Source organism: Meles meles, chromosome 1 (assembly GCF_922984935.1).
Source record: "Meles meles chromosome 1, mMelMel3.1 paternal haplotype, whole genome shotgun sequence".
Classification (NCBI taxonomy): domain Eukaryota; kingdom Metazoa; phylum Chordata; class Mammalia; order Carnivora; family Mustelidae; genus Meles; species Meles meles.
In genome coordinates this window covers 185,711,032-185,735,140 of record NC_060066.1, presented here as the reverse complement: position 1 = coordinate 185,735,140, position 24,109 = coordinate 185,711,032, and the positions used below count along the sequence as shown (strand labels likewise).

General features: G+C 40.0%; 1 protein-coding gene across 2 annotated transcripts in view; it reads left to right on the top strand.

The window, feature by feature from the left end:
- Positions 1 to 24,109, top strand: part of SMAP2 (small ArfGAP2) — a 59,548-nt gene that overhangs the window by 18,973 nt on the left and 16,466 nt on the right. For both annotated transcript variants that reach the window (XM_045998505.1, XM_045998514.1), the window contains exons 2-9: positions 11,192 to 11,325; positions 12,635 to 12,720; positions 13,713 to 13,791; positions 17,255 to 17,341; positions 18,601 to 18,682; positions 19,694 to 19,803; positions 20,623 to 20,788; positions 21,252 to 21,568. In XM_045998505.1, the coding sequence (XP_045854461.1) occupies positions 11,192 to 11,325; positions 12,635 to 12,720; positions 13,713 to 13,791; positions 17,255 to 17,341; positions 18,601 to 18,682; positions 19,694 to 19,803; positions 20,623 to 20,788; positions 21,252 to 21,568 (1,061 nt within the window). The remainder of the gene's footprint in view (positions 1 to 11,191; positions 11,326 to 12,634; positions 12,721 to 13,712; positions 13,792 to 17,254; positions 17,342 to 18,600; positions 18,683 to 19,693; positions 19,804 to 20,622; positions 20,789 to 21,251; positions 21,569 to 24,109) is intronic.

The window sequence follows — 24,109 nt, the reverse complement described above, 5'->3', positions numbered from 1 at the left end:
GCAGAGGAAGTGTTTCTTTCCAGTTCTCTCTCTAGGTCTTTGGCCCTCTCTCCATAGAAGCTGCACTGCTGGTATATACCGCTGATGCTTTTGTACACTTTGGGAAGTTTCTTCATTTCTAAGCAGTATGTTACCTTGTTGATTAGCTTTCTGCACGTTTCTTTATATGTTCTTGCTGTAAGTGGGTCAGTGTTAGAAGTTTCAGCTAAAGCTCTTGAATGTCACTTGTAAGCTGTGAATCTTCAAACTGCACGATACTTGCCCAGTTTGGAAATTTCTCATTGGACCTGTAAGCTATTTTTTCATTAGATTTTCTTCACATAATTTTTAAAATGTTCCTAGCTTTTTCCCTTTGGGACTTTTTAAGGAGATGTTTAAGTCATGGATAATTTTCTTCAACTGACTTTGACTCATAGTCTAGGTGGTCTCCATTTTCTGATCCACTCTTTTTGTATAATCCCAATTGCCATCAGTCATGTATCTCTAAAGAGAGCAGCAGGCATGTCATCTCCAGCACAGTCTCAGTTGGAGATTTTTAGCTGGCTGTCCATTTATCATTTACAGCCTATTTCATTTGTGTCTTAGAATTTTCAAGCGTTTTTTTCCCCCTCCGGTTCCCACGCTCTTTGCTTCCACCCTGCGGCTTCTTGGGAAAGCAGCTCTAGGCTTTCCTGAAGGTAAGTATTTTCACCCATACCATCCATTCTTTTCCTCTGAAGTTGTTCTACATTCTTCCAAGATGCTTTTAGTGTTTTTGGCGCCAGTCAGTAGGAATAGGAGAGATTTTGATGTCCCATTGAGTGGCCATGTGTGCATCCTTGAAGACAAGCCGTCATCACTGCATGAAAGGAAAGCTTAGGGGGCTCACTTTTCTGTTCTTTTTCAAGAAAGCCTATTGTGTCTTCAAATGAACAGGTGGCCATGTTCAGATTTGTATTTTTTGCGGTATTCTATGTTCATAACATCAGAGGACTGGCCTCCATTGGAGGCATCAGCTTGTGTGACCAGCTGAATCTTCTTACTGATTTTATGAGATTCTTCAGCCCTGGCCAGAGAATCTTTTGACTAGCTCTTTTTCCCTCCTTAAAATATGTTGGCTCTTTACTGTAAAAACAATCATAGCAGCACATACCAGAACTTCCCAGGGAAACCCCAAGAGACTAAGACTTTGTCTCAGGCTTTCAGACAGCACCACCAAGAATACTGCACCGCCATTCCAGGACTGGCTGGAGGCTCTGTGGTTGCAGTCAGGGACTCACCCCACCCAAGAGTCCCTCTGTCTGTGCCCCTTTCCTGAATGTGAAAAAGGCCTCTGGGAGTCTGTGGGGAGGATTTACCTTCAGACATTTCTCTGTAGCTGGAGCATAGCAGTTGGTATTGTACACACAGTTTTAAGGGGGAATTGATGTCTTTATTGGTATATAGAAGTGAAGAGAGGAGTAATAAGAATTAATTCTAGAAGGGCCTGGATCAGGCAAGAATGTAAGCCACACTTAGGAGTTTGAAGTTCACTAGACTGTAAGTAGGTCCAGTTACATGTCTTTAAATGGGGTCATAACATCATCAGAACATACCTTGCTAGAATGTCCTTTTCAGAACCCGGGTGGTTGGGGGGAAGGCCATATTGGACCTGTCCTTCCCCTTCTGAAGTGTTCTGAAGAGTTGAGTAATAGTGGTACAGGTAGGTTGTTTGGTAGTTTTTTTTTTTTTAATTACTAGAAACATCACCTAAGTATGCACTAGTTATCCACTGCAGGGACAGACTGGAAGGAAAAGTTACAGCCTAACCTACAGTGAATCCCCACCTACTACTAACCAGGAAATAAGACTGGTGAGGCCCTAAATTTACTAAAATTTAACAGCCCTTGAGTCTTCTCAGAGTAGCTCAATGAATTTTAGAGATAATGTTACTACCTTTGAGAAGAGGTAGGGTTCAGAGATAATCTTATCTAGGTAAGGAAATTGACTCTTGGAAAAGTGAATTGACTTGCCTGAAGTCAAATAGCTGATGAGTGGCACAGCTTAGATAACCCCCTGTCTTTAACTGTGTGGCAGCAGGGGCTAAGTAAATAACAGGAGGTCTATACAGGCGTGTTTCTGACTAGTTCAAAGCAAGACTGTTTTTGCTAGGATATAAGGAAGTCAATAGCCACTGTATAAAGTTGCTGAGCAAAGCTGCTGCTGTAGACATGTGCCTTGTTTTGGACCCTGGCCTTTTGGCTGTGTTAATATTTTGGAGTAATTCCTTTAGGCCCCTTTTTGGTTGTCTTTAATTTTTTGGTTCTCCCTTACCCAAGGGCTGAGCAAAGTTAAGGCAAATCCAGGTCTGTCAGCCCTGCTAACACCTATAGAAAGATGAAGAATGTCTGCTTCCCTGTTGACTTCTGAGCTTTAATGTCTTTAGAGAAAAGACATTTTAAGTGAACTGCTGGAATAGGTTTAGATGTAGACCTACTAATCATTTCATCAGTGAGTGCTTGGCAGCATTGTACTTCACTAACCTTTTTTTGGGTTACCTGGTAGGAGGATATGTTGCTTCGCTTCATCTCCACTGATGTCATAGCAATCTGGTTGCTGACTCTGTTCTATCACTGACCTCCTGGATTGAGTTGGCTCATCTGTTTCATATTCAGCTGGGTGTATGTGTAGCTGCTATCTTTTTTTTAAAAAAGATATTTACTTATTGGAGAGGGAGAGAGAGTGGGGAGGAGACGAGGGGGAGGGAGAGAGACAAGCAGACTCTGCGCTAAGTGTACAGCCCCATGTGGGGCTCTATCTCAGGACCCCGAAATCATGACCTGAGCTGAAACCAAGAGTTGGATGCTTAACTGACTGAGCTACCCAAGTGACCCTGAGTAGACACTATATCTTAAGTTCCATTTTTATCTTGCATACCTTGTTATTTTATATAAATATGGGAGGAGTCTAGAAGAAGCACCAGGAGATAAAAATGCAGAATAATGGGATTCAGTATTAGGAAGGCATCTCTAATAGTGATTGTCATCTAACAGTAAGTGTAACCTCCTTTTGAAATGGTACATAACTCACTTAGCACTGGAGCTGTTCAAGGAAGACCCAGATGGTGTCCTGTAGAAGGATCGCTCGCATTCAGTGAGGGATTAGACTCAGTGACTGCTAAGGTTCTTTCTACCTCTGATTTCCCAATTTAAAATTCCTTCATGTAGTATTTACCTTTATTCTCTAATCGGTCTCAGTAAAGTTTTCAGTTTGCTTTGTCTCAAACATTCAAAAAGCTTAACTTCTGCTTTTCTCAAATACGTGAACGTGAACAGTGTCTCTTTTTGTAAAAGGAAATGGCATTTTTGTAAGACAGACCGGATGGAAAGGAACTTCTCTTGCAGAACATTCTGAGAGCAGAGGTTGATTGAGTAAGCCCTTATTTTGATCTGATGGTTCCTTAAAATGTTCATGCATACAGACATTCAAAGTCACTGTTATTATTTTAGAAAAGGGAACTAAGTAAATTTTCTTTATGTAGATGAAAATTGGCTGGTAAACATACCTCTCAGCAGCCTTCGTTAATTTCTCCAAGATGACTCTGGTGTTTCTGTGTATTCTTTGTAGTGAATCAGGGGGGGTGAAGGGACATGATGAGTGGAATTGAGGTAACATTAGAATTGTTCTTTAAATAATCACTGCTTCTTTATCACTTTGACTCCTAAATTTTGTGTTGGGATTTAATGACGGACCAAGTCAAGTAACCGCTGTTTTCAAACCAGAGTTTGTTGATTTAACTTCTTACTCATGTGTCTGTCACATTCAGGCCATTTTTCAGTGCCAGTCACAGGCTCCACACACTGAATTTGATTCAGTTCCTTAGATTCATCGAGACCTAACATCTTCATAAATTGATTATCTCATGCTGCATTCTCAGAGCCATTGAAGGTCAATAGAAAGGGAACCCCAAATTACCTACAAATCAGCTAGTAGAACTGCGGTGTAAAGTCACCTTGGGGCTCGTGCAGGTTTCTCTGCCGTCCCTGAGAGATGTTCATCCAGCCTCTGCTTGAACACCTGTACTTACTGGATTCTACCATTTCTGGATAGGCTGCATTTGTTTTTGCACAGCCTTAATTGTTACAAATTTCTTCCCCAGAGTGTGCTAAAATTAACTTCTACTCACTGGTGCTAGTTCTGCCTTTGGAGCCTCACCAAAGTAACCAGTCCCCTTTCAGTGTGGTAGCTCCACCTTTAAGGTGTTTGAAAACATTCATTTTGCAAAACAGGAAAAAATTATATATACTTTTATCTTATTGATGACTTAACAAATATTAATTTTGGATGTACTGTTTGCAAGCATTGGGCTAAATATTTGAGATAAATGATGGAGTGTGGTTTTTGCCTTCTAGAGCTCCCAGTCTATTTAGGGCAAGAGAGACTTGTAAGTAATAGGTATAATAAGATATTAAGTATTAGAAGAGCAAAGCATACACTAACTACTAACCATGAAGAAGATCAAGGTTTATTCCATTAGAGGCCCTCAGAGAGGAGGTGACGTTGGACTGGGTTTTGAAGTTTGTGAAGCAGGAAATGGGGAGAAAGCCATTCCAGGTAGGAAGAATGGTATAGGTAAACAGGTGTGAGTACATGGCACGTTTCAGAATGATGATTTGCCCAGCATGTGTAAAGCACAAGCTCCTAGAGGGTTTTATATGTCACGTTAAGGTGTTTCAGCCTCTCCTGCAGCCAGTAAGGAGTCATGGATGGCTGTGTTGTTTTCCAAATATCTGTACTGTTTTTTCTGATTACAAAGTAATAAACGTTCATTGCAAACAATTCAGTGAGTACATAAAAATATAGAGAAGAAAATAGGTGTTTCACAGCCCTACTACCCAGAAATAATAGCTTTTAATATTTTACATATGTTCTTCTAGACATTTTTTGTGCATATGCATATATTTATTCACATTCTTTAAAATGGAATTGTTCTACATATACTGTTTTGAAACTCAATTTTTTTTTAAAGATTTTATTTATTTGACAGAGAGATTACAAGTAGGCAGAGAGGCAGGCAGAGAGAGAAAGGGAAGCAGGCTCCCTGCTGAGCAGAAAGCCCTATGTGGGGGCTGATCCCAGGACCCTGAGATCATGACCTGAGCTGAAGGCAGAGGCTTAACCCACTGGGCCACCCAGGTGCCCCTTGAAAGTCAATTTTAAGATTAGTATATTGTGGGGGCATCTGGCTGGCTAGGTCAATGGAGTGTGCAACTCTTGATCTGGGTGTTGTGGGTTTGAGCCTCATGTTGGATGTAGAGATTACTTAAAAATAAAGTCTGTTTAAAAAATTAGTGTAACATGGAAATATATATTAGGGAGTTACAACATTTATGTAATGTGTTATTTCTAATTTCTATTAAATAATTCTAAATATATTAATGAATGTTCTTAATATATGTGTTCTTGACCTGTTGTTTCCTTGATGAATTCTTACCTGTTCTTTCCCTGATGAATTGAATGGGTTGGGATGGGGGGGGTCAAAGAATTTATTTACTTTTAAATGATTCTTGTTCTCTGAGGAACTATGGCATGTATGTCCTGGGAACATGACAGCAAATATCACAGGTCTGCTGTCTGCTCTTGTGGCACTTGGTTAGTGGAAAAGACGTTAAACCATTACACAAATAAAAATATGATAAAGTGTGGTACGACTTAGGAAAAAGCAAAAGGTAAATGAAATTTTGTAACCTTTAAAAAGTCCCGTCTTTTACTGATGTACATCAAATTATGTACAGATCAAATGGTATGATATTTGAGATTTGCCTCAAAATGTTCCACGGTTGGGAGAAAGGGAAAGTGTGTGGGAGTATCACTGAAAAACCACTGGCCAGAGGTTTGTAACTGCAGAAGGTGGTAGTTAATTATACTCTGCTTTTGTGTGTTTGAAGTTTTCTATAGTAAAATGCTAAAGCCAGAAGAAAGGACAGAGGAAAGATTATCATCAGGTTTAGATTGGGGGGCCAACGAAAGGTTCCTTTGAGGAAGAAACTTTACAGCTATGACCTTTGATATATATAGGAGTCGACCAGGCTGCAAGTGGTGGATAGGGATCAGGGAAAGAGCTTTTTAGGCAGTAGGATCCACGTGTACAAAGGCCAAAAGCCCTATGTAAGGAGCATGTTGGTTTTTTGAGGAAATGAAAGAAGACTGGTATTGGAGTTGGGAGGCTGGGGAAGTGGGCATGGGCTAGATCACATAGACTTTGGAGACCATGTTAAGTGTTTTGTTCTTTAATCCAACAGTGATAGTAGAAGGTCTTTCACAGTTTTACACAGCTGAAAGATAAGGTTGCTTTTGCTTCTCTGAGAGTTCAAGCTGGCTGTTTTGTGGAGAATGGTTTTGGTTTGGGGCTAGAGGGGGAAGAGAACATAAAAATAAAAGTGGAGAGACATCAGGAGGTTATTGCACTAGTCCAGGAGATCTGGAGACTTCATATTAGAGAAATAGCGTTGCAAACAGAGAGAAGGGATTCTGAACTGAGAGTCTTGTGGTCTTGGTGATAGCATAGATAAGGGGGATTGAGGGAGAAAGGTGTACATTTCTGACTGAGACAGTTGAATGGGTGGAATTGTAATTCACTAAGATCCTAAGAAGAATGGAGGAAGAACGGGTTTTGTGGCAAGGGATTGAGAGCTTAGTTTGGAATATGCCATTCAGAAAATTCGCTGCAGTTTACATTTTCACATTTCTATGTGATACCTGTGTCACGTTTGTATTCAGGGTTCTGATCTGTACAGATTTGAGTTTTAGAAAGATTATTTTGGTTGGAAGCTAGAGACCAGTTAGTCTGTGAGCTTTTTGAATCAGGGAATCTTACCTGTACTGTGTCTGCCTTTGTACCCTATACCTAAGCAGGCAGAGTGTTGGCATATAGTAGGTACTCAGTAAATAATGTTCAAAGAACAAGTGCTTATAGGTGAGATAGGTTTAAGTAGAGATTGATAGACTTGGGAGTTTCCAGGGTAGACTCAACAGGGCTTGCATGTAAAGATAGAAGAAATTTTTTTTCTCCTTGGCCCTTGGTGTTGAAGAGCTTTTCAACTGCTCCAGGATGCTAGCAAATCTCAGTATGTGTAGCCATCCATGTATCAGTGTGTTTTTCTTTTGCTCAGTATTTATTTGTTTAGAGCTCCATAGGTTTGAGATCAACAAGCTGTAATTATTATAATACTAGCTTCAAGCTATCTGTAACTGTAGTTTTTTTCTCTCTGCTAACTTCTCAAGCCCAGAACCCTCTAAAAGCTAGCAGCTCTGGTGGTGGGGGAAGTTGTAGCAGCAAAGGAAATTTATAGCAGAGCAGCAGTAGTTGGTATGTAGAAGCTGTCCAGTAGTTGAATGTAAATAGGATTTACTTACATGCTTTCCATTTTACAAATGGAAACATACGCCCTAAAAAGACTTGTCAGAACATATGCAACTACTCATTGTAAGCTCAGATTTCCCTGATCCTGAGGTGGTGCTTACCATAGTCAGATTCTTGACAGATCAACCAAATCCGTATACATTTAAATTTTTCACTGATTGCTTATTGCAGAGTGACTATGTTAGTTTTAATGCTACTTAATGCTTCTGGAACCTGCTCTTCAGGGCCTGTGGAATATGTTCACTTAGCCATGACCTTGTTCTTGAGTTGTGCTAACTACTACCAGTTTATATCGCTTCTCTATCCTGTTTGCTTTCAAAATGGTTGATAATATTGCTTCTCAGAGTCTCTTTCCATTTTCAGCTTGGAAAGGGGTATCTTTTGTTATTTCCTGCTTTGTTGCCATGACCAATGTGTACTGAACAATTGTTTTTATCTTTGGAAGTTTACCAGATTTAAGGCCTTGTTGCAGCAATCCCAGGTACTGTGGAATCCAAGTCTGTCAGGTTGACAGTTTGGGGCCTTTGTATGTGTGGTGAATACATGTGTGGGCACAAAGGCAGGGTGGGGGAGTACAGCAGAGAAGGGGAATAGGTGAGGGTTTAGATAGTATATTTTCAAGGAATATTTTCAGGTAGATAAAGGAATCTGCTTATAAAATTTCATGTTTTGTAGAATATTTGAAATTGGATCCAGGGTAAATTTTTTCTTTCAGATGTTCAGTCAGTCAGTTTTGGCTCTGACATTTTAAGACTAAAGCTTATATTTCTGTCTGAAAAGAAGCGTTCCTTGGTGTTGCATAGAGTGTTGGTATATGCATATTAATGAGTTAACCAGCCTTTACAGGGAAGATGATGAATGGGAAATGGGTACTGGAAATCTCATTCTATACCATGTTATTACATGTAGCTCTCTTATCATCCCTCTGTATTCTGTGAGGTACGCATTTTATAGATGATGAAACTGAGGCTTAGCAAGTTTAAGTATCTCTCTGAAGGTCATGCAGCTAATTATTAATGGAGCTAACATTTAAACCTAAGCTTTATGTGGCTGCAAAAATTGTACTTAAAAAAAAAAAAAAAGATTTTATTTATTTATTTGACAGAGAGATCACAAGTAGGCAGAGAGGCAGGAAGCGGTGTGGGGGGGGGGGGGAGTAGGCTCCTCGCTGAGCAGAGAGCCGGATGTGGGGGCTCGGATGCGGGGGCTCGATCCCAGGACCCTGAGATAATGACCTGAGCTGAAGGCAGAGGCCCAACCCACTGAGCCACCCAGGTGCCCCCCGAATTGTACTTTTAATAACAACATTTTCAAATGTAAAAAGTAACTTTCATCTTTTGTGTTTTCTTCTTCTCCAGTTTCATAATCTTTTATGGTGCATGTAGTTATTGACTAATCAATCTAGTGGCTTAAAACTAAAGGAGGCTGGGGGCGCCTGGGTGGCTCAGTGGGTTAAAGCCTCTGCCTTCGGCTCAGGTCATGATCCCAGGGTTCTGGGATCGAGCCCCGCATCGGGCTCTCTGCTCTGCGGACAGCCTGCTTCCTCCTCTCTCTCTCTGCCTGCCTCTCTGCCTACTTGTGATCTGTCGAATAAAAAAAAAAAAAAAAAATCTTAAAAAAAAAAAAAAAACTAAAGGAGGCTGAGTGAGCTACAACTGTCACTATTCCATTGGAAAAAGGTTGTGGACAGATGTGGGAGGAGATCGGAGGAGGCTGTCTGACTGTTCATGAAAATAGTATTGCCTTCATTTCTGTACTGAGGCCTTGTTATTGGCTCCATAGTATCAGGTCTTGGCCTTGTGTTCCTCAGAGGAAGAGAGACTTTACATACTCTATAATGGGATCTGGAGAAATTCCACATTCCAATTCTAAGCCACTGTGACAGTGGCTTAGAGGATTGGGAATCAGCATCTGTGGACTTAGGGTCTGGAAGCAAACAGCATAACATTCCACAGCTAACTTTAAGTTAGTGTTGTGGCTTCTGGTTGTGTTAGCAAACAAATATATTTTAGCTATCTCGTTATGTGTTCTAGAATCTAGAGCAAAGAGAAAATGGTAAAGAAACATGAAATATTAGCTTTTGGTCCCATTTTTAATCCCCTATAACTTAAATCATACACCTATATTCCTTTATGAAAACTATAGCCCAGTGTAGACACACAAACCCAGAGAAACCTCATTTCTATCTGTTAAGGCCTTTCATTTTGTTTTTGTATAGTTCCCCACCAGTGAAAGATGTGTGTTCATCATTTGCGTGTATTAGCTGTGTGGCAGACCCTCTGTGCAAATCCATTTAGGGATTTCAAGGGGCTGAAGGTCTTTTCAGAAGATAAATCTGAGCCTATCGAGATAGTAGCAATAAGAAGGTACCGGGATAAAATTTCAGGCAGAGAACACCACCTGGTGGTTATAGGAAGGATTGGAGCTCTCTGTATTTATAGTATTTGCCATAGTATCTGAATATTAAGAAAATTACATTCTTATTTATAATAATTGTGAATTCAGATTTGTAAGAATAATTTTTTTGCCATACAGTTCTAGCATTGTTTTAGTGGCTGTCAGAACCTGCAGACTAACCAAGTAATTGTGTCTGGCAGAATTGAAGGCCAGTGCCCTTGGCTCTTCCAACAGATCCTGTTTATCTCTGTAAAGAATCATTTGGTGTCAAAAAAAAAAGAATCCTTTGGTGTCTTTTCATTCTTTATTGCAACCTCTAACTCTGATATCATGCTTATTTTATATAGTGAACTTCTGCCTAGTAGAATGACGGAGAAGGAAACATTAGTGACTTTTCAGTAATTTTTTTGGCAGGTATCATATAAAAGCAAGTTGTTTTTTTCCTGCTTAAAAACTATGAAGAGGAGTTTGATGATTTTCCAGAGTGATTAATAGAATGAGCAAAGTTGGCAAGGGGTAGGAGATTATATAAGTTTTTTATTAAAATGTATACCCGAGATTTCTTTTTTATTGCAATAAGCTTCTTTGTTATTTGACAGTCTTGAATCGAGAGAGTTCTGTAGTTGGGTAAAGTGGGGACATCAGCTCAAGGGGAGAAGATCCTATTAAGTTAATCAGGATGCATATTTTATAGGCCTGGTGGGGAAGGGAAGATAAACAAAGTTTTAAATTTCAGGCTGAGACTTGGGCTGGCATGGCATGTCTGTATCTTTTTTCCTGGTAGGAAAACTGAATCCAGGCCTGACAATCATTGAAAAGTTTCTTGAGAGAAGGCTATTCATGGAAGATGCTAAACGGAATGTGATGTGACTTTGCACTGTTCTCCTGGGATACTTTTTTATATGAGTAACAGTGTTATAACTTCTGCATTTTAGCAATCATATTATTAAATACTGTAAAAAGCTGCTCCATACATAGATGCCCACATACTATATAATTCCACTTACATGAAATATCCAGAATTGGTAAATCTATAGAGACAGAGAGATATGTGGTTGCCAGGGGCCTGATGGGGAGGAATTGAGAGGAAATAGGGGGTGCCTTTTAATGGGTTTGTGATTTCTTTTGGGGGAGATGAAAATGTTTTGCAGTTAAATAGTGGTAATGGTTGCACAACTATGTGAATATACTAAAAAAACCCACAGTACTATATCTTTAAATTTAAACTAAACTTAAAAAAAAAAGGCACTGATCCTTGGAGGAGTGAACAAAATCATTAAAAAAGTTGAATGTGGTAATGGTTCCCTCATTTATGTTCTAGCAGAAATGTTGTCTAATAATCTAAGTATTCCCACTTGGGCCTTGAGTGTTGTTTTAATTTGTGTTTTATTGCCCTGTTCCTAACCTTCACAGGGCCACGATGGGCCTCGTGGAACATTGGTGTCTTCATCTGCATTCGATGTGCTGGAATCCACAGGAATCTGGGGGTGCACATATCCAGAGTAAAATCAGTTAACCTCGACCAGTGGACTCAAGAACAGATTCAGGTACTTACATAGCCCAACAGTGAGTCAGCTGTTCCCATATTTCTTTCTTTCTTTTTTTTTTTTTTTTGTTCCCATATTTCCATGTAAGAGTAGTTCCATATGAATTTCAATCATATGGGGCACAAGGGTGAAGATAAAGAAAAATATAGTTGTGAAACACTTATGTCGGATTCTTATACCTTAAGAGAACATCTTACTCTTTCTATTTAAGATATAAGTTATTCTACCCATATTTTACCTCCTTCAAAACCCAAAGTCTGTGGTCTAGGACCCCATGGATATAACCCCACGGTATAAAGGGGGATCTTTGGATTATTTTCTAAGGCCCTTGGGATGTGCAGATCTAACATTTGTAGTTTTAGATAGTCATGCGCACGCGCGAGCGCGCACACACACACACAAATACTCCAACTTACAGACATATTTTATTGCTAAAATATGTGTGTGAATCTTGCTTGCTGTTAGGTTGGTGGGCTGGGAGTAAGACACTTAATGTTGGTGAGTCTCACTGGCTTAAGGTCTGCAGCTCTATGTAGCTTCATTCTTCTCTGTTCTCTTCCCACATCAAAACTTTTAAAAGTAATTAAAACTATTTTCCTTTTTTTAGGGGGGTGGGAGTGGGAAGAAAGAATCCAAAGAAAATAGTTGCTACAGTTGGTGGTGGAAATAGGAGGTTTTCTTAAACAGAAAAGGGCTTTAGAAATTACTTTAGACTGCTTTTATAGAGTCATAAAAGTCTAAAAATTATTTGTATTTTTCAGTTACACTTTACTATATCTAATGAAGGAAATTACATGCCATGGAGGTAGTTGGGAATTTGAAGAGGGATTTGTCCCTCACAAGTGTTAAGGAATCTATGTAAAAGGCCTAATGGGAAACACATGTCTTGGTAATAAAGCTGAATAGATTAATTAACAGTATAAACTCAGAATTCTAGTTATTACTCAATTATTGCCTGCCTGATTACATACTGATTATTGCCTATCAAGTAGACATTTTAATTGGTAGTTGTGTGTCTTGAGATTTCAAATGGGGTCTTGAATTATTACTGAGTTAAATATATCTTGTCAAATTTTTCAATAAAAATCATGAGGGGGTGTGTGTGCGATGGACAATCATGGAGGCAAATGATTGGCACTGGTGTGGAGAGCATCGTGGATGGCAAATCAGGGTATGCGCATAGATCTTGTTCTGCCACCATTGGGTTGGTTCTTCAGTTGTAAAATGCTGCGGTTGGGCAAGAAGTTTTTCAGTTTTTCAAGTCTTTCCTCATCTGACATTCCATGTTTCTACATCTTTTTGACTGCAGTGCATGCAGGAGATGGGAAATGGAAAGGCAAACCGACTTTATGAAGCCTACCTTCCTGAGACTTTTCGGCGACCTCAAATAGACCCGTATCTTTTCTGGAGCAACTTAGAAGGCTGACTGGTATTTTGGTGTTTTCGGAGAGTCACACAAGACTCAAGCCCCTTGATCTGATGGGGCCATCTCTATGTGGTGTAGTCAAAGTCTTGCTTTTTTCTCTCCTGCCACCAACGCATACAAAAAGCATATTTATACTTTCTAATATCGGGATGGTGCTGTCACGTGGGGAAGACTCATTTGGGAATTAAGATTGCAGTGGCTCACTGTGAATTCTCCCATAAAGTGACATCTCTGATAGTTTTTGAATCTTTGAAACTATTGTGTGCCAAAAAGAATGGATTACTGTGCTGTATTGAATCAGCAAAACTAGCATTCATTCTTAATGCCTTTTCTGTGTCCTCTGTGAAAGAACGAACTGTTATTAACCAGTTAATCAATAACTTTCTTCCCCCATCCCCTCAACAGGAGGTAGCACCCTACTCACAAAACCAAACGTCATAAAGGCAGTGCTTCTCAAAATGTGGTTTGTAGACTGTCTTTTTAGAGTTTGCTTTTTGTTGGGTGTGGGTGGAACCTGTTAAAATGCAGATTTGGGGCCCTGCAGAAGAGATACTGATCAGAATCTGGTAGTGGCGCACAACGGCTTATAGTTTTAAGGGGCACTCCAGGTGCCTTTGTATAAGGCCTTTGACCCAGGGGCTTTAAAATAGATAATTGGCTGCTTTACCTGTATTCTAGAAGAGCCATAGGTTCCTCTGATGTCAGTATGAAGATTAATCCCATTTGCTGCTATCATTATCCTGAAGGAAAATCATAGGAAATGGTGATTCCCTAAAGTAACCATGAAGGAAGCATTTTAAGGTTCTGGTCAGGGAAACTGCATGTGAAGAAACAGGAGCCCTATGGAGAAATGAGGCAGGAGGGAAAGAGGAGGACAACATTCCATTGAATAGAGATCGACCTGTTAGAGTCATAGTATGGGAAAGATTTGTTTGATTTATCCTTAATAAGCTTTTTGCAGAGCTGTCGAGGGATTTATTCGAGATAAATACGAGAAGAAGAAATACATGGACCGAAGTTTGGACATCAATGCCTTTAGGGTTGGTTATAAATCTTTCAAACTTTCAAAATAAGTAATTTGCTTATAAATCAGGACAAGGAAGAATTTGAGAAGAGCTACTGAAATACTCCAAAACCATAAAAAAAAAAATAGAAAAAAGCCAATTATTGAATCAAGGCCACAAGATATCATGGAGCAGACTTTTGTGTCAGGGACTGACAGGGCAAACTGTCAGTGAGTTCTTTGTCTTGATCTGTATTTAGGCGTTAGTGATTCCCAGTTCCAAATTATTCCTTCAAATGGAGATGTTGGGCATACTAGTAATATGTCTGTGTATCTATGTGTATAAATGTCTGTGTATATATTTATTTTTTTTTCCTGTAAATGAAGTCAACAAAATTAACTAAATCACCAAAGTTTTCTTCAGTTTGACCAGTGTGTATTACCAGTGTGTTGATGGACACAGTGGGACCCTGTTCCTGAAAAGGGTTTTAGAAGGAGACTACCAGTTGCCAGGCTCACTTTCCATCCAAGGCATTTGGTTAGAATCTGAAACACAGTGTAACGAGGATAAGAATAACATACAGGTGAAATACAAAAGGTTTCTGGAAGAAGAAAAGTTGCCTGACTAATGACAACTAAAGAGAAACCCTATGACAACCTAAAAAAGCCTTTAATAAATTCTATAGTAAATTTGCTTAGGAATAATTGACTATTTCTTTAGCTTCAGAAGTATAGAGTATGGGATTCTCCAGCTCTAACATAAGTCCAATCTATCATCTTCCAGTTTTGTATTTTAATGGAGGATATTCAGGACTCTAAGCCCTTCTAGGTAATTTAAAGTCAAACTAATTGGAATCTGCTCCGGATTGATCTTTTGGGTTTTGTGAAAAGGGGCATCAACTAGCAGGTGAGTTTCACTGTAGGCAAGTAAGTGCAGGGTAATATATTTAGTTAGGTAAAAATGATTCCTTCTCAACTTAGTATGAGGGACTCTTACTTCATAGTCATCCCGAAAAGGGACCTGAAATCTGTCATAACTGTTCTGTGAAAGTATCAACCCAGTATAGAGCCACAGCTTGGATGGCATCATCAAAAAGAGTTTGGAACCAAAGCACACACATTTCCTTTGATTTGTAGAAAACCGGTCTGTCTGCTCAGTGCTGTTCATTGTACCGAAAGATATGAAATCAAGTGAGGTCAGAGATGAGTATCTGAGATAATCCAGACGATGGGGGAGGAGGGAAGAATTGCCATATGAAGATAGTGTTCATTCAGACTTACGTTGCTGGTGTACCGTAACCATGCAAACAGCCTGTTTTACTCACTGAATGTTTTCACTTAGGAAAGAAATACCTTCTGTTTACCAAAAAGCTCTTCCAAGAATTTTTATTTGATGTACTTAATTTTTGAAAATATTCTTGTGAAGATCTATATGCCAAGAATTAATATTTGCTAAGTGAAGGCAGTTAATAATCAAATTGAAAAAAAGTGTCTCTGTTAGAGTATTATTTTTAAATGGACAGATAAAGTATTTTTCACTTCAAGAAATAAAGTGTTCTGTATTAAAGCACTACATCATGTATGAAACAGACATAGCCACATGTGTTCTTTGCGATTATAATATCATATTACAGATAGTAAGAAAATAAAAGTGGAAAATCCATGCCTACCTTTATCATCTTTACCAGTGATGATCAACTTGGTGTGTTCCCTCTTTTTTGTAGTTACTTTTAGGAGGCACGATTATAATAGTTATATAAATTGTCTACTATTTTCATTCAGTGTAGCATATTATGTATTTTTATGTTACTTATATAATGTTCATAACTTAATTGTTACATCCTTCAGTGAGTTACTAGATCACAGTATATTTTACCATTCTCCTGTGGAGGAGACAATATAGAAGACAGGAAAGGTTGTTTAAATGTTTCTTCAGCATAAATAATTCTGGGATGAACTTCTTGGTGTATAAGGTTATATTTCCACATTTTTGGATTATTTTCTTAAGATACATTGGAAGATATGTTATTATGTAGGTCAAAAGGCTTCAGTATTTGTCTCTTTTTAATTTTGCCAATATACTTTCCAGAAGTTGCACTGTTTTATGCTGTCTTCTAGGCATTGTAGAAGAGTGCTACTTTTACTTGTTCCCTATCAACACTATTATTATTGAGATCTTTCTCCCCTCAAGAAAGTATTTTATTTTATTTTATTTTTTTAAGATTTTATTTATTTATTTGACAGAGATCACAAGTAGGCAGAGAGGCGCCCCAAGAAATTATTTTAAATCTCACTTTTCAATCACTGGCAAGGCTGAATATTTTTTTTAGAAGATTTTATTTATTTGACAGACAGAGATCACAAGTAGGCAGAGAGGCAGGCAGAGAGAGAGGAAGGGAAGCAGGCTCCCTGCTGAGCAGAGAGCCTGATGCAGAACTCGATTCCAGGACACTAGAATCGTGACCTGAGCTGAAGGCAGAGGCTTTAACCCACTGAGCCACCCAGGCACCATGAATATTTTTTTGAATGTACTTCCTCTTATAAGTCTGTGTTCTCAAGTTTGCTCTGAAGTTCTGTTTAACATTTAGGTATTTATTTGATGTTAAAAATAAGACCAATACATTATATCTATGAAAGAATTATGAAACTGCCTCTGGAAGTAGCAAAAACTGAGAGACTTTCTAACCTGTTATTTTTGATGTGCTTTTTTTTTTTTTCAGGCAACTCTTTCAGGACCCCCTAAAAGGGATACTTTAATTCTTTTGCTCTTTTTTTCCCCTTTGGCCTTATTTCCTTAATTTTTTGTTTTCCTAATACTTAAGCTTGAAATTACAGGTTATTTTCTGGTTTTAGAAAGAGGAGATGAAGAATGAGAGGTTTTATGATTGAGTTTAAAATCACAAAGGATGGGGCGCCTGGGTGGCTCAGTGAGTGGGTTAAGCCTCTGTCTTCGGCTCAGGTCATGATCTCAGGGTCCTGGGATCGAGTTCCGCATTGGGCTCTCTGCTGAGCAGGGAGCCTGCTTCCTCCTCTCTGTCTCTCTGCCTGCCTCTGCCTGCTTGTGGTCTCTCTCTGTCAAATAAATAAGTAAAATCTTAAAAAAAAAATCACAAAGGATGTATGTCAGGTAAGATGAACATGAATTTATTTACTGGTGTACCAAAATGAGGGGGACCCTTCAAAGCATGAGCAAGTTAAACTTGGGTCACAAAGGGGAAGCAAATTGGTGAAACGTTTTTAACTTCTGTAGGTAGCCTGGATTCACATTTCAGGAGTCATAGGTGAGTTAGAACAAGGAGGTACTTCGTGATATGTGAAAGATGCCTCTTACAGCATTGAGGCTACTGTGGTACAAAGAAACCCCCACGTTTGTCAGACTCCTACGTCAGATTCAACAGGAATTTTTTCTGTCCTTTTTGCACATTTGGAATTATAATTTGTCTAACTGTTGGTCACTGTGGGGCCCGTGTTCTTTGTCTTGTTTTGTTAAATCATTACAGAAAGAAAAAGATGACAAGTGGAAAAGAGGAAGTGAACCAGCTTCGGAGAAAAAAATGGAACCTGTTGTTTTTGAGAAAGTTAAAATGGTACGTGGGAAAGTCACCTGCACTGGGATGGCCTGGGGTGTGTGTATATGCGGAGGGGAGGGGAAGGAGGCATTCTGGTGGGTGGGGTGGAGTTGATAGCATACTGCACCATTTCACTTGGGACCAGAGGGTTCCACATTTAGATTAGATTACCTGGTGCCACTTCTGATGCTTTCCCATTGCCTTATTGCTTAATATGTTCTGTGACTCTTCTCTTTGGGGCCAGTGAGGGGTTTGGGAAGGGCATCTGCCCCATCTGAGCTAGAGGCACGTTCCATGCCAGAATGCGTGATACCTCCTGAGCAGATGCTCTGTGCATCCTCTCTCATTAGATGCTCTCCACCTCATTTTCCTGTTGCGGTTAAGAAACAGTCCAGAAGGGGGCGCCTGGGTGGCTCAGTGGTTTAAGCCTCTGCCTTAGGCTCAGGTCCTGATCTCAGTGGTTTAAGCCTCTGCCTTAGGCTCAGGTCCTGATCTCAGGGTCCTGGGATCGAGCCCCGCATCAGGCTCTCTGCTCAGTGGGGAGCCTGTTTCTTCCTCTCTCTGCCTGCCTCTCTGCCTACTTGTGACCTCTCTCTCTGTCAAATAAAAACAAAAAAACAAAAAAAAAAAAGAACAGTCCAGAAGCTGGACCATACCGATCCATTTTAATCCTTCCTGTAGTCTTGCTCTTTCATCTTGAAGTAGACACCTTTCTTTTTTTCACAGGACATTATGGCTATAGTAGTGGATACTCTAATGTAAGAGCTTGGAATCTTGGGAGAGAGGACTTTTTACTATTTGCTTAAGGAAGAGTCTTTGTCATTCTGAATCGCACTGTCTGCAGAACACAGTCATTAATGATACGGGCAAAGTGAATTAGGTAATCTTTAATCTGATCTCCCTTTTGGTATTAAAGTTTTTCTAATCACTGGGAGATTTGTTGGCTCTGGGGTTTTATACCCTCAGACACCTACCTTTATTCTTGGCTTTTTCTGGAACCAAAACCTGCTATTTTTGTAGGATCTTCTGATCTGTGATTGTCTTGGTTTCAGAAAGCCAGACAAGCACAGATGATATCTTTTTCACTTTAGGTTTGGTTTATGCACTTACACTTCCTGACTTGATTCTTTTACCTGACACTTCCTGAGTTTTCTTTCTTTGGAACTCTGAATAACGGCAGCCGTACCACAAGAACACCTGTGGCTTTATAGTGACGAAGGGGAAAAAGCGTTCAAAAACACCTGCTTATTTCTTTCTTTAACATATTTTCACCTTAGCCACAGAAAAAAGAAGATCCACAGCTACCTCGGAAAAGCTCCCCGAAATCCTCGGCCCCTGTCATGGATTTGTTGGGCCTTGGTAAGAGTTGGACTTCCCCACTCCCATACTCTTACACATTATGATGAATTCTCTGTGACCCTGGGAAGATAGATAGTGATGGGATTCTTCAGTTTGTATCTTCATCTCTAAGATGGTTCTTTCATGTTTTTCCTGTTGTTTCACCTCTGAGCAGTCATTCTAAGAAGTGTTTACACTTTTCAGAGCAATAGTATAGCATAGTGGTTTGGAGTTGGAGTCCCATCTCTACAACTTACTATATAGTGACCCTGGGTAGTTTACTTTACCTCTGAACATTCATTTCCTAATCTGTGTCATAAGGATGATAACCGTCTCTATTTCAGAAGTGTTGTTGGGAGGATTCAATGAGATCATTCCTCTCAAGCTATTTGCCCCTTGCCTGGCACAAACTAAGTATTCAGTAAACGTTAGCAAGTTTCACTAAACCAGCACCCATGAGCCGTGTACCCATCCCTCTCACTTTCAGGTACAGTGTGTTTCTGAGATGGCCTATTAACTTTGTGGTTATTTTTCTCCAAACCTTTGAAACCCTGAACTAGTGGTCCGCCCCTTTCAGAAATAGAATCCATTCTTTACCCTTCACAGATCTCAGGGCTGTACTTTGGTTTTAGTGCATTTCTGCTGATTCAGGTTATGGGCTATTTAGGTTTATAATTTCTTTACCTTCCATTTATCTCTGAAAAAGAGAGAAAAGCTCCGCAGCTGTTCCCCTCAAATAGCCAGAGGGAGCCAGCCAGCCCCTTTGCTAGGGGGCTAATAAAGCCTTCAGGTCTGGTTTTCTGCTGCCCCATCCCAGATAGCTTGACTCCAGCCTTCTCCAGCATGCTCTGGGGAAGGTAAGGTGAGGCCTTTTTTGAAATGCTCCATCCAAGCTAGATGGTATCCAAAGCCTAGATTTCCAGGTCTCTGATGGAGCATATAGGTTTTCTCTGTCTGCTTTGCGTCTAGAGTTGAAGGAAGTCATGGGCTTAATGAGCAGTGCTACAGTTGAGCTTTGCTCTCTCTTTCCAGATGCTCCTGTGTCCTGCTCCATGGCAAATAGTAAGACTAGCAATACCCTAGAGAAGGATTTAGATCTTCTGGCTTCTGTTCCATCCCCCTCTTCTTCAGTTTCCAGAAAGGTGAGTCATGTGGATGCCTTAGGATTAAAGAACATTCTGAAAAGGATAATTTTGATAAAATGGAACCAAGTCATACTTTTTTGGTGGAGTTGGACTTAATTAATTAGTTGATTAATTAATTAGCTTTCTTAATTCTTGATTCTTCCCTTAAACCTTGTGTCATCTCTGTTCCAGCCTAGGATTACTATTCATTCCTATTTGTCTCCTGCCCAAAAAAAGTGGGTCCTTTGAGTGGGCTTCTGTTGAAGGTGTGTCTCACTGTAAAGGCTTCAGGTCAGCTCCCCAGCATGAGGGTTACTGCCAGAGAATTTGTAGGTGTGAAAGACTTGAAAGGGTTAATGGCTACCATTGGTGGACTACCGGCATATGACCAGGCCCAGTGCTAAGTGATTTTGTATACCTGTTTGCGTATTTCTTTTACAACTTAAAATATTTACCAGAGCCCTGCAAAATGGGTATTTTATAGATGAGGAAACATTAATTCAGAAAATTTACGACTAGTCTCTCATTATGCAAGTAGTAAGTGGCTGCGCTGGGATCTAAACTCAGTTCTCCGTGGCTGTGTCATTTGTAGGTTGATTTTTGTTTGTTTGTTTTTCACCGAATCACTTGTTCAACTGTGGAATAAAGAATTGCACCAGAGCTTAACTATCAGGTGTTTTCAATATTTGTTTGGTAGAAACGTCAGGAAGCTATTAACTTGCCAATGAATTCTTATTGCAGATGTGGAAGCAGCAGAGAAATGAGGGCGGTCCTTACCGAGACCTCTGTGAGGACCATTCCAATTCTCCCCTCTTCCCTTGTCCTCTTTTCCCGAAGGTTGTAGGTTCCATGCCAACTGCAGGGAGTGCCGGCTCTGTTCCTGAAAACCTGAACCTGTTTCCAGAGCCAGGGAGCAAATCGGAAGAAACGGGCAAGAAACAGCTCTCTAAAGACTCCATCCTTTCACTGTATGGATCCCAGACACCTCAGCTGCCTGCCCAAGGTAGATTTCACGGGGATGATGGCATTATGCCAGACAGAGACATGAGGACTTACACACAGGATTATTTGTTGTAATAGGGTGTAGTTGCCTTGGGGGCGCAGGACATTATACTCTAAACAGGCCTGAACATGACATTCCTTGTGAGGTTACAAAGTGTCAGCAGGTAGATATTAATGTAACTCAGAGCCATACTTTTGTGGGGTCTGGAGTCACACCGCTGTAAAGTCTGACTCAGGGTCTGGACCTGGACCCTGAAAGGAAAGTGGCTAGGTCAGCAGTCCACTGGTAAGCCATCGCAAGTCTTGTAGGGAATCTCACTGTTCTGCTATGTAAAAGAGCATTCTGAGTTGAGTAGAAATGCTACTCAGAAATTTTAGTGGGCAAGGAGTAAGTAGCCAGTGAGCTTGGACTAACTTGGTGCACTTTCTTCTTAAACGGTTCCCTGTTTATGTTTTCTTGGCAGCAATGTTCATGGCTCCGGCTCAGATGGCATATCCCACAGCCTACCCCAGCTTCCCTGGGGTCACCCCTCCTAGCAGCATCATGGGGAGCATGATGCCCCCACCAGTAGGCATGGTAGCGCAGCCAGGAGCTTCTGGGATGGTTGCCCCCATGGCCATGCCTGCAGGCTATATGGGTGGCATGCAGGCTTCAATGATGGGTGTGCCAAATGGAATGATCACCACCCAGCAGGCTGGCTACATGGCAGGCATGGCAGCTGTGCCCCAGACTGTGTATGGGGTTCAGCCCGCTCAGCAGCTGCAGTGGAACCTTACTCAGGTAAGCTACCCCATTTTCCTTGGGACAAGAGTTTGGAGCCTTCCTCAGGGCTATCTCATGTCACCTCTCCCTTATCCTTTGAACCCTTATAACATGAATGAGATAATGTGAGACATTCTTAGGTTTGCCACCCTCCCCCACCCTTTTTATTCCTAGAAGATCTACCTAACATCAGACTTTCTGAGGAGTTCCGGGTTACTATAGAATGAGGATAATTGCCTCAGTCTAAATTTCTCCACACAACTCCTCAAAACAAGAATTTTTAAAAAACCTAATAGGTAAATAAGGAATGCAAATAAAACCACTCATAACCTATGACTGCCACATCTAGTAGATGGTATACTGCAAACTTCACATTACATGGCAATAAACACCCAAGTCCAGCAGAGCCAGCATCAGAGAGACTGTGGAAAGAGGGAACAGAGGTGACAGAACATAGACAAAGTCACCCCCTGGAAGGAAGACTTATGAGATTAGAGGGATGATGAGAAGAGGTCTGAGACTTGCCAATTAGAACTCTGGTTATGTGGAGAATCGAAAATGAGGGTCTTGAAATATATAAGGTTAAAGGTGGTAGCTCTGGAAAAGCACTTCTTCTAAGTAATCGGGTTGACTTAGAATCTTAAGCAGGCTCCATGCCCACCCAGTGTGGACGCTGACTCAGGGCTTGATCTCACAACCCTCAGATCATGACCTGAGCCAAAACTGAGAGTCACATGCTTAACAGACTGAGCCACCCAGGAATCCCCTGTGGGGGTTACTTAGAAGGGAGAGGCACTCTTTGGGGACCTGGTAGTGAAGGGAAACTAAGAAATGAGAAGTGGAAAAAGGGAATCATAAAATGAGAAGATAAACCATCCTCTCCCTTCCTTCCAAATAATTTCACTATACCAACAGAAGAGGGCACTCTTGAACTAAGAAATCTAGTAAGCCTCCCTGAACCCTCACACCCATTTATTATTCCTGATTTCAGAAAAATAAGGCACTACAAAATAAATAGAAAGTGGCAGGTCACATTCATACAAACTATTATTAGAAGAAAATAGAAAATGAAAATCAAAACATATCAAGAAATGAAGATTCTCCCCCCAAAACAACCATGAACAGAAGAAAACTGTCATATAAACCACCAGCCTGAATGAAATGTCTTTTAACACTTGAAGACAAAACAGCTCGAATCAGAAATATAAAAACTCAGAACCAAAATGGACAAAAACTGGAATTTATGAAATGAAACTTTACGGAATTCAGGAAAGAAATCGAAGAGACACAATTATCTTAGAAATAAAGTCTGAATTACAAGTTAACCAAAGGAGAATAGATTCAACTGAAAATATACTTGGCATTGAAGAAAGGCATGACACAGGTCACAGAATGGAAGCTAAATATAGGAAGCAGGAAAAGAAATCTAAGAGAAGGTAAAATAGAAACTAAGCAAAGAAGGCCTAACATAAATATATTTGGAGACGCCAAAGAAGAAAAACTAAATAGTGGAGCGGAATTAATATATTTAAATATGTAATACAAGAAAACATCCTATAAATGAAAGAATATAATATTGAAAGAACCCACTGTGTAAAAATTCATCCAGAATGGTCAACTCTAACATATATCCCAGTAAACTTTTAGATTTTATGGAACAAGAAAAATTCTCAGGGCTCCAACACTCTCTTTACCTCCCATCCCCCCAGATCTGCCATTTTTTATGAGACTGACTCAGGACCTTAGATCTGCCATTTTTTAAAGATGAAAAGAACACTCAGCTTGACATGAGACTTCTAACTGCAACATAAAAGACAACAATGGGAGTAGTATTTTCAAGATACATACATGTGAGATAAATATTTCACAGCCACACAAGCTATCCTTCAAGGATTGAGGCTATTTTTAAAAAACCTTGAATATGCAAGAAATCAGAGAATATCATACGTATAAGTCTTTCCTGTGGAATGTACCAGAAGATAAGCTTCACCCATCTAAGAGATGAGTGGGGACATTTTGGCAAAGGGACTGATGGTGAATATATGTTTTACTCAGAACAAACAATGGTAACAAGAGGTTACCATTGTTTAGGTTAAAAGAAGGAGGTAGGATAAATTGATTTTTGCACAGGAAATAGGTGGAAGTTGAAGGGTGTAATAAGCTGACATGTCAAATGGAAGAAGCTTGAATACAGAATAAAGGAAGCAAAAGATAGAAGTTATTAGTATAAAGTTAACCCCTAGAACAAAAAATGACACTTTATATATACCAGAGGAATACTTGACAACAAAATGGAGTACGTAGACTATGAAGTAGAGCAAAACACAGTAAAAATGTAACATGATAGAATTAAGACCAAACATCAGTCCTATCAACAGGTAGCTCTTTTATGAAAAGAAAAAGATGTTTGGCTTAAAAAGCTATGCCTAATTTTACACTGGATACAAAAAAAATCCACTGAAACAAAGTGATTCAAAGTCTGAAAACAAAGAGATGGGCACAAAGAGGTATTTTTGGAGCAGCATGTGTGCCCACATGTATGCGTGCACATACTGTCTT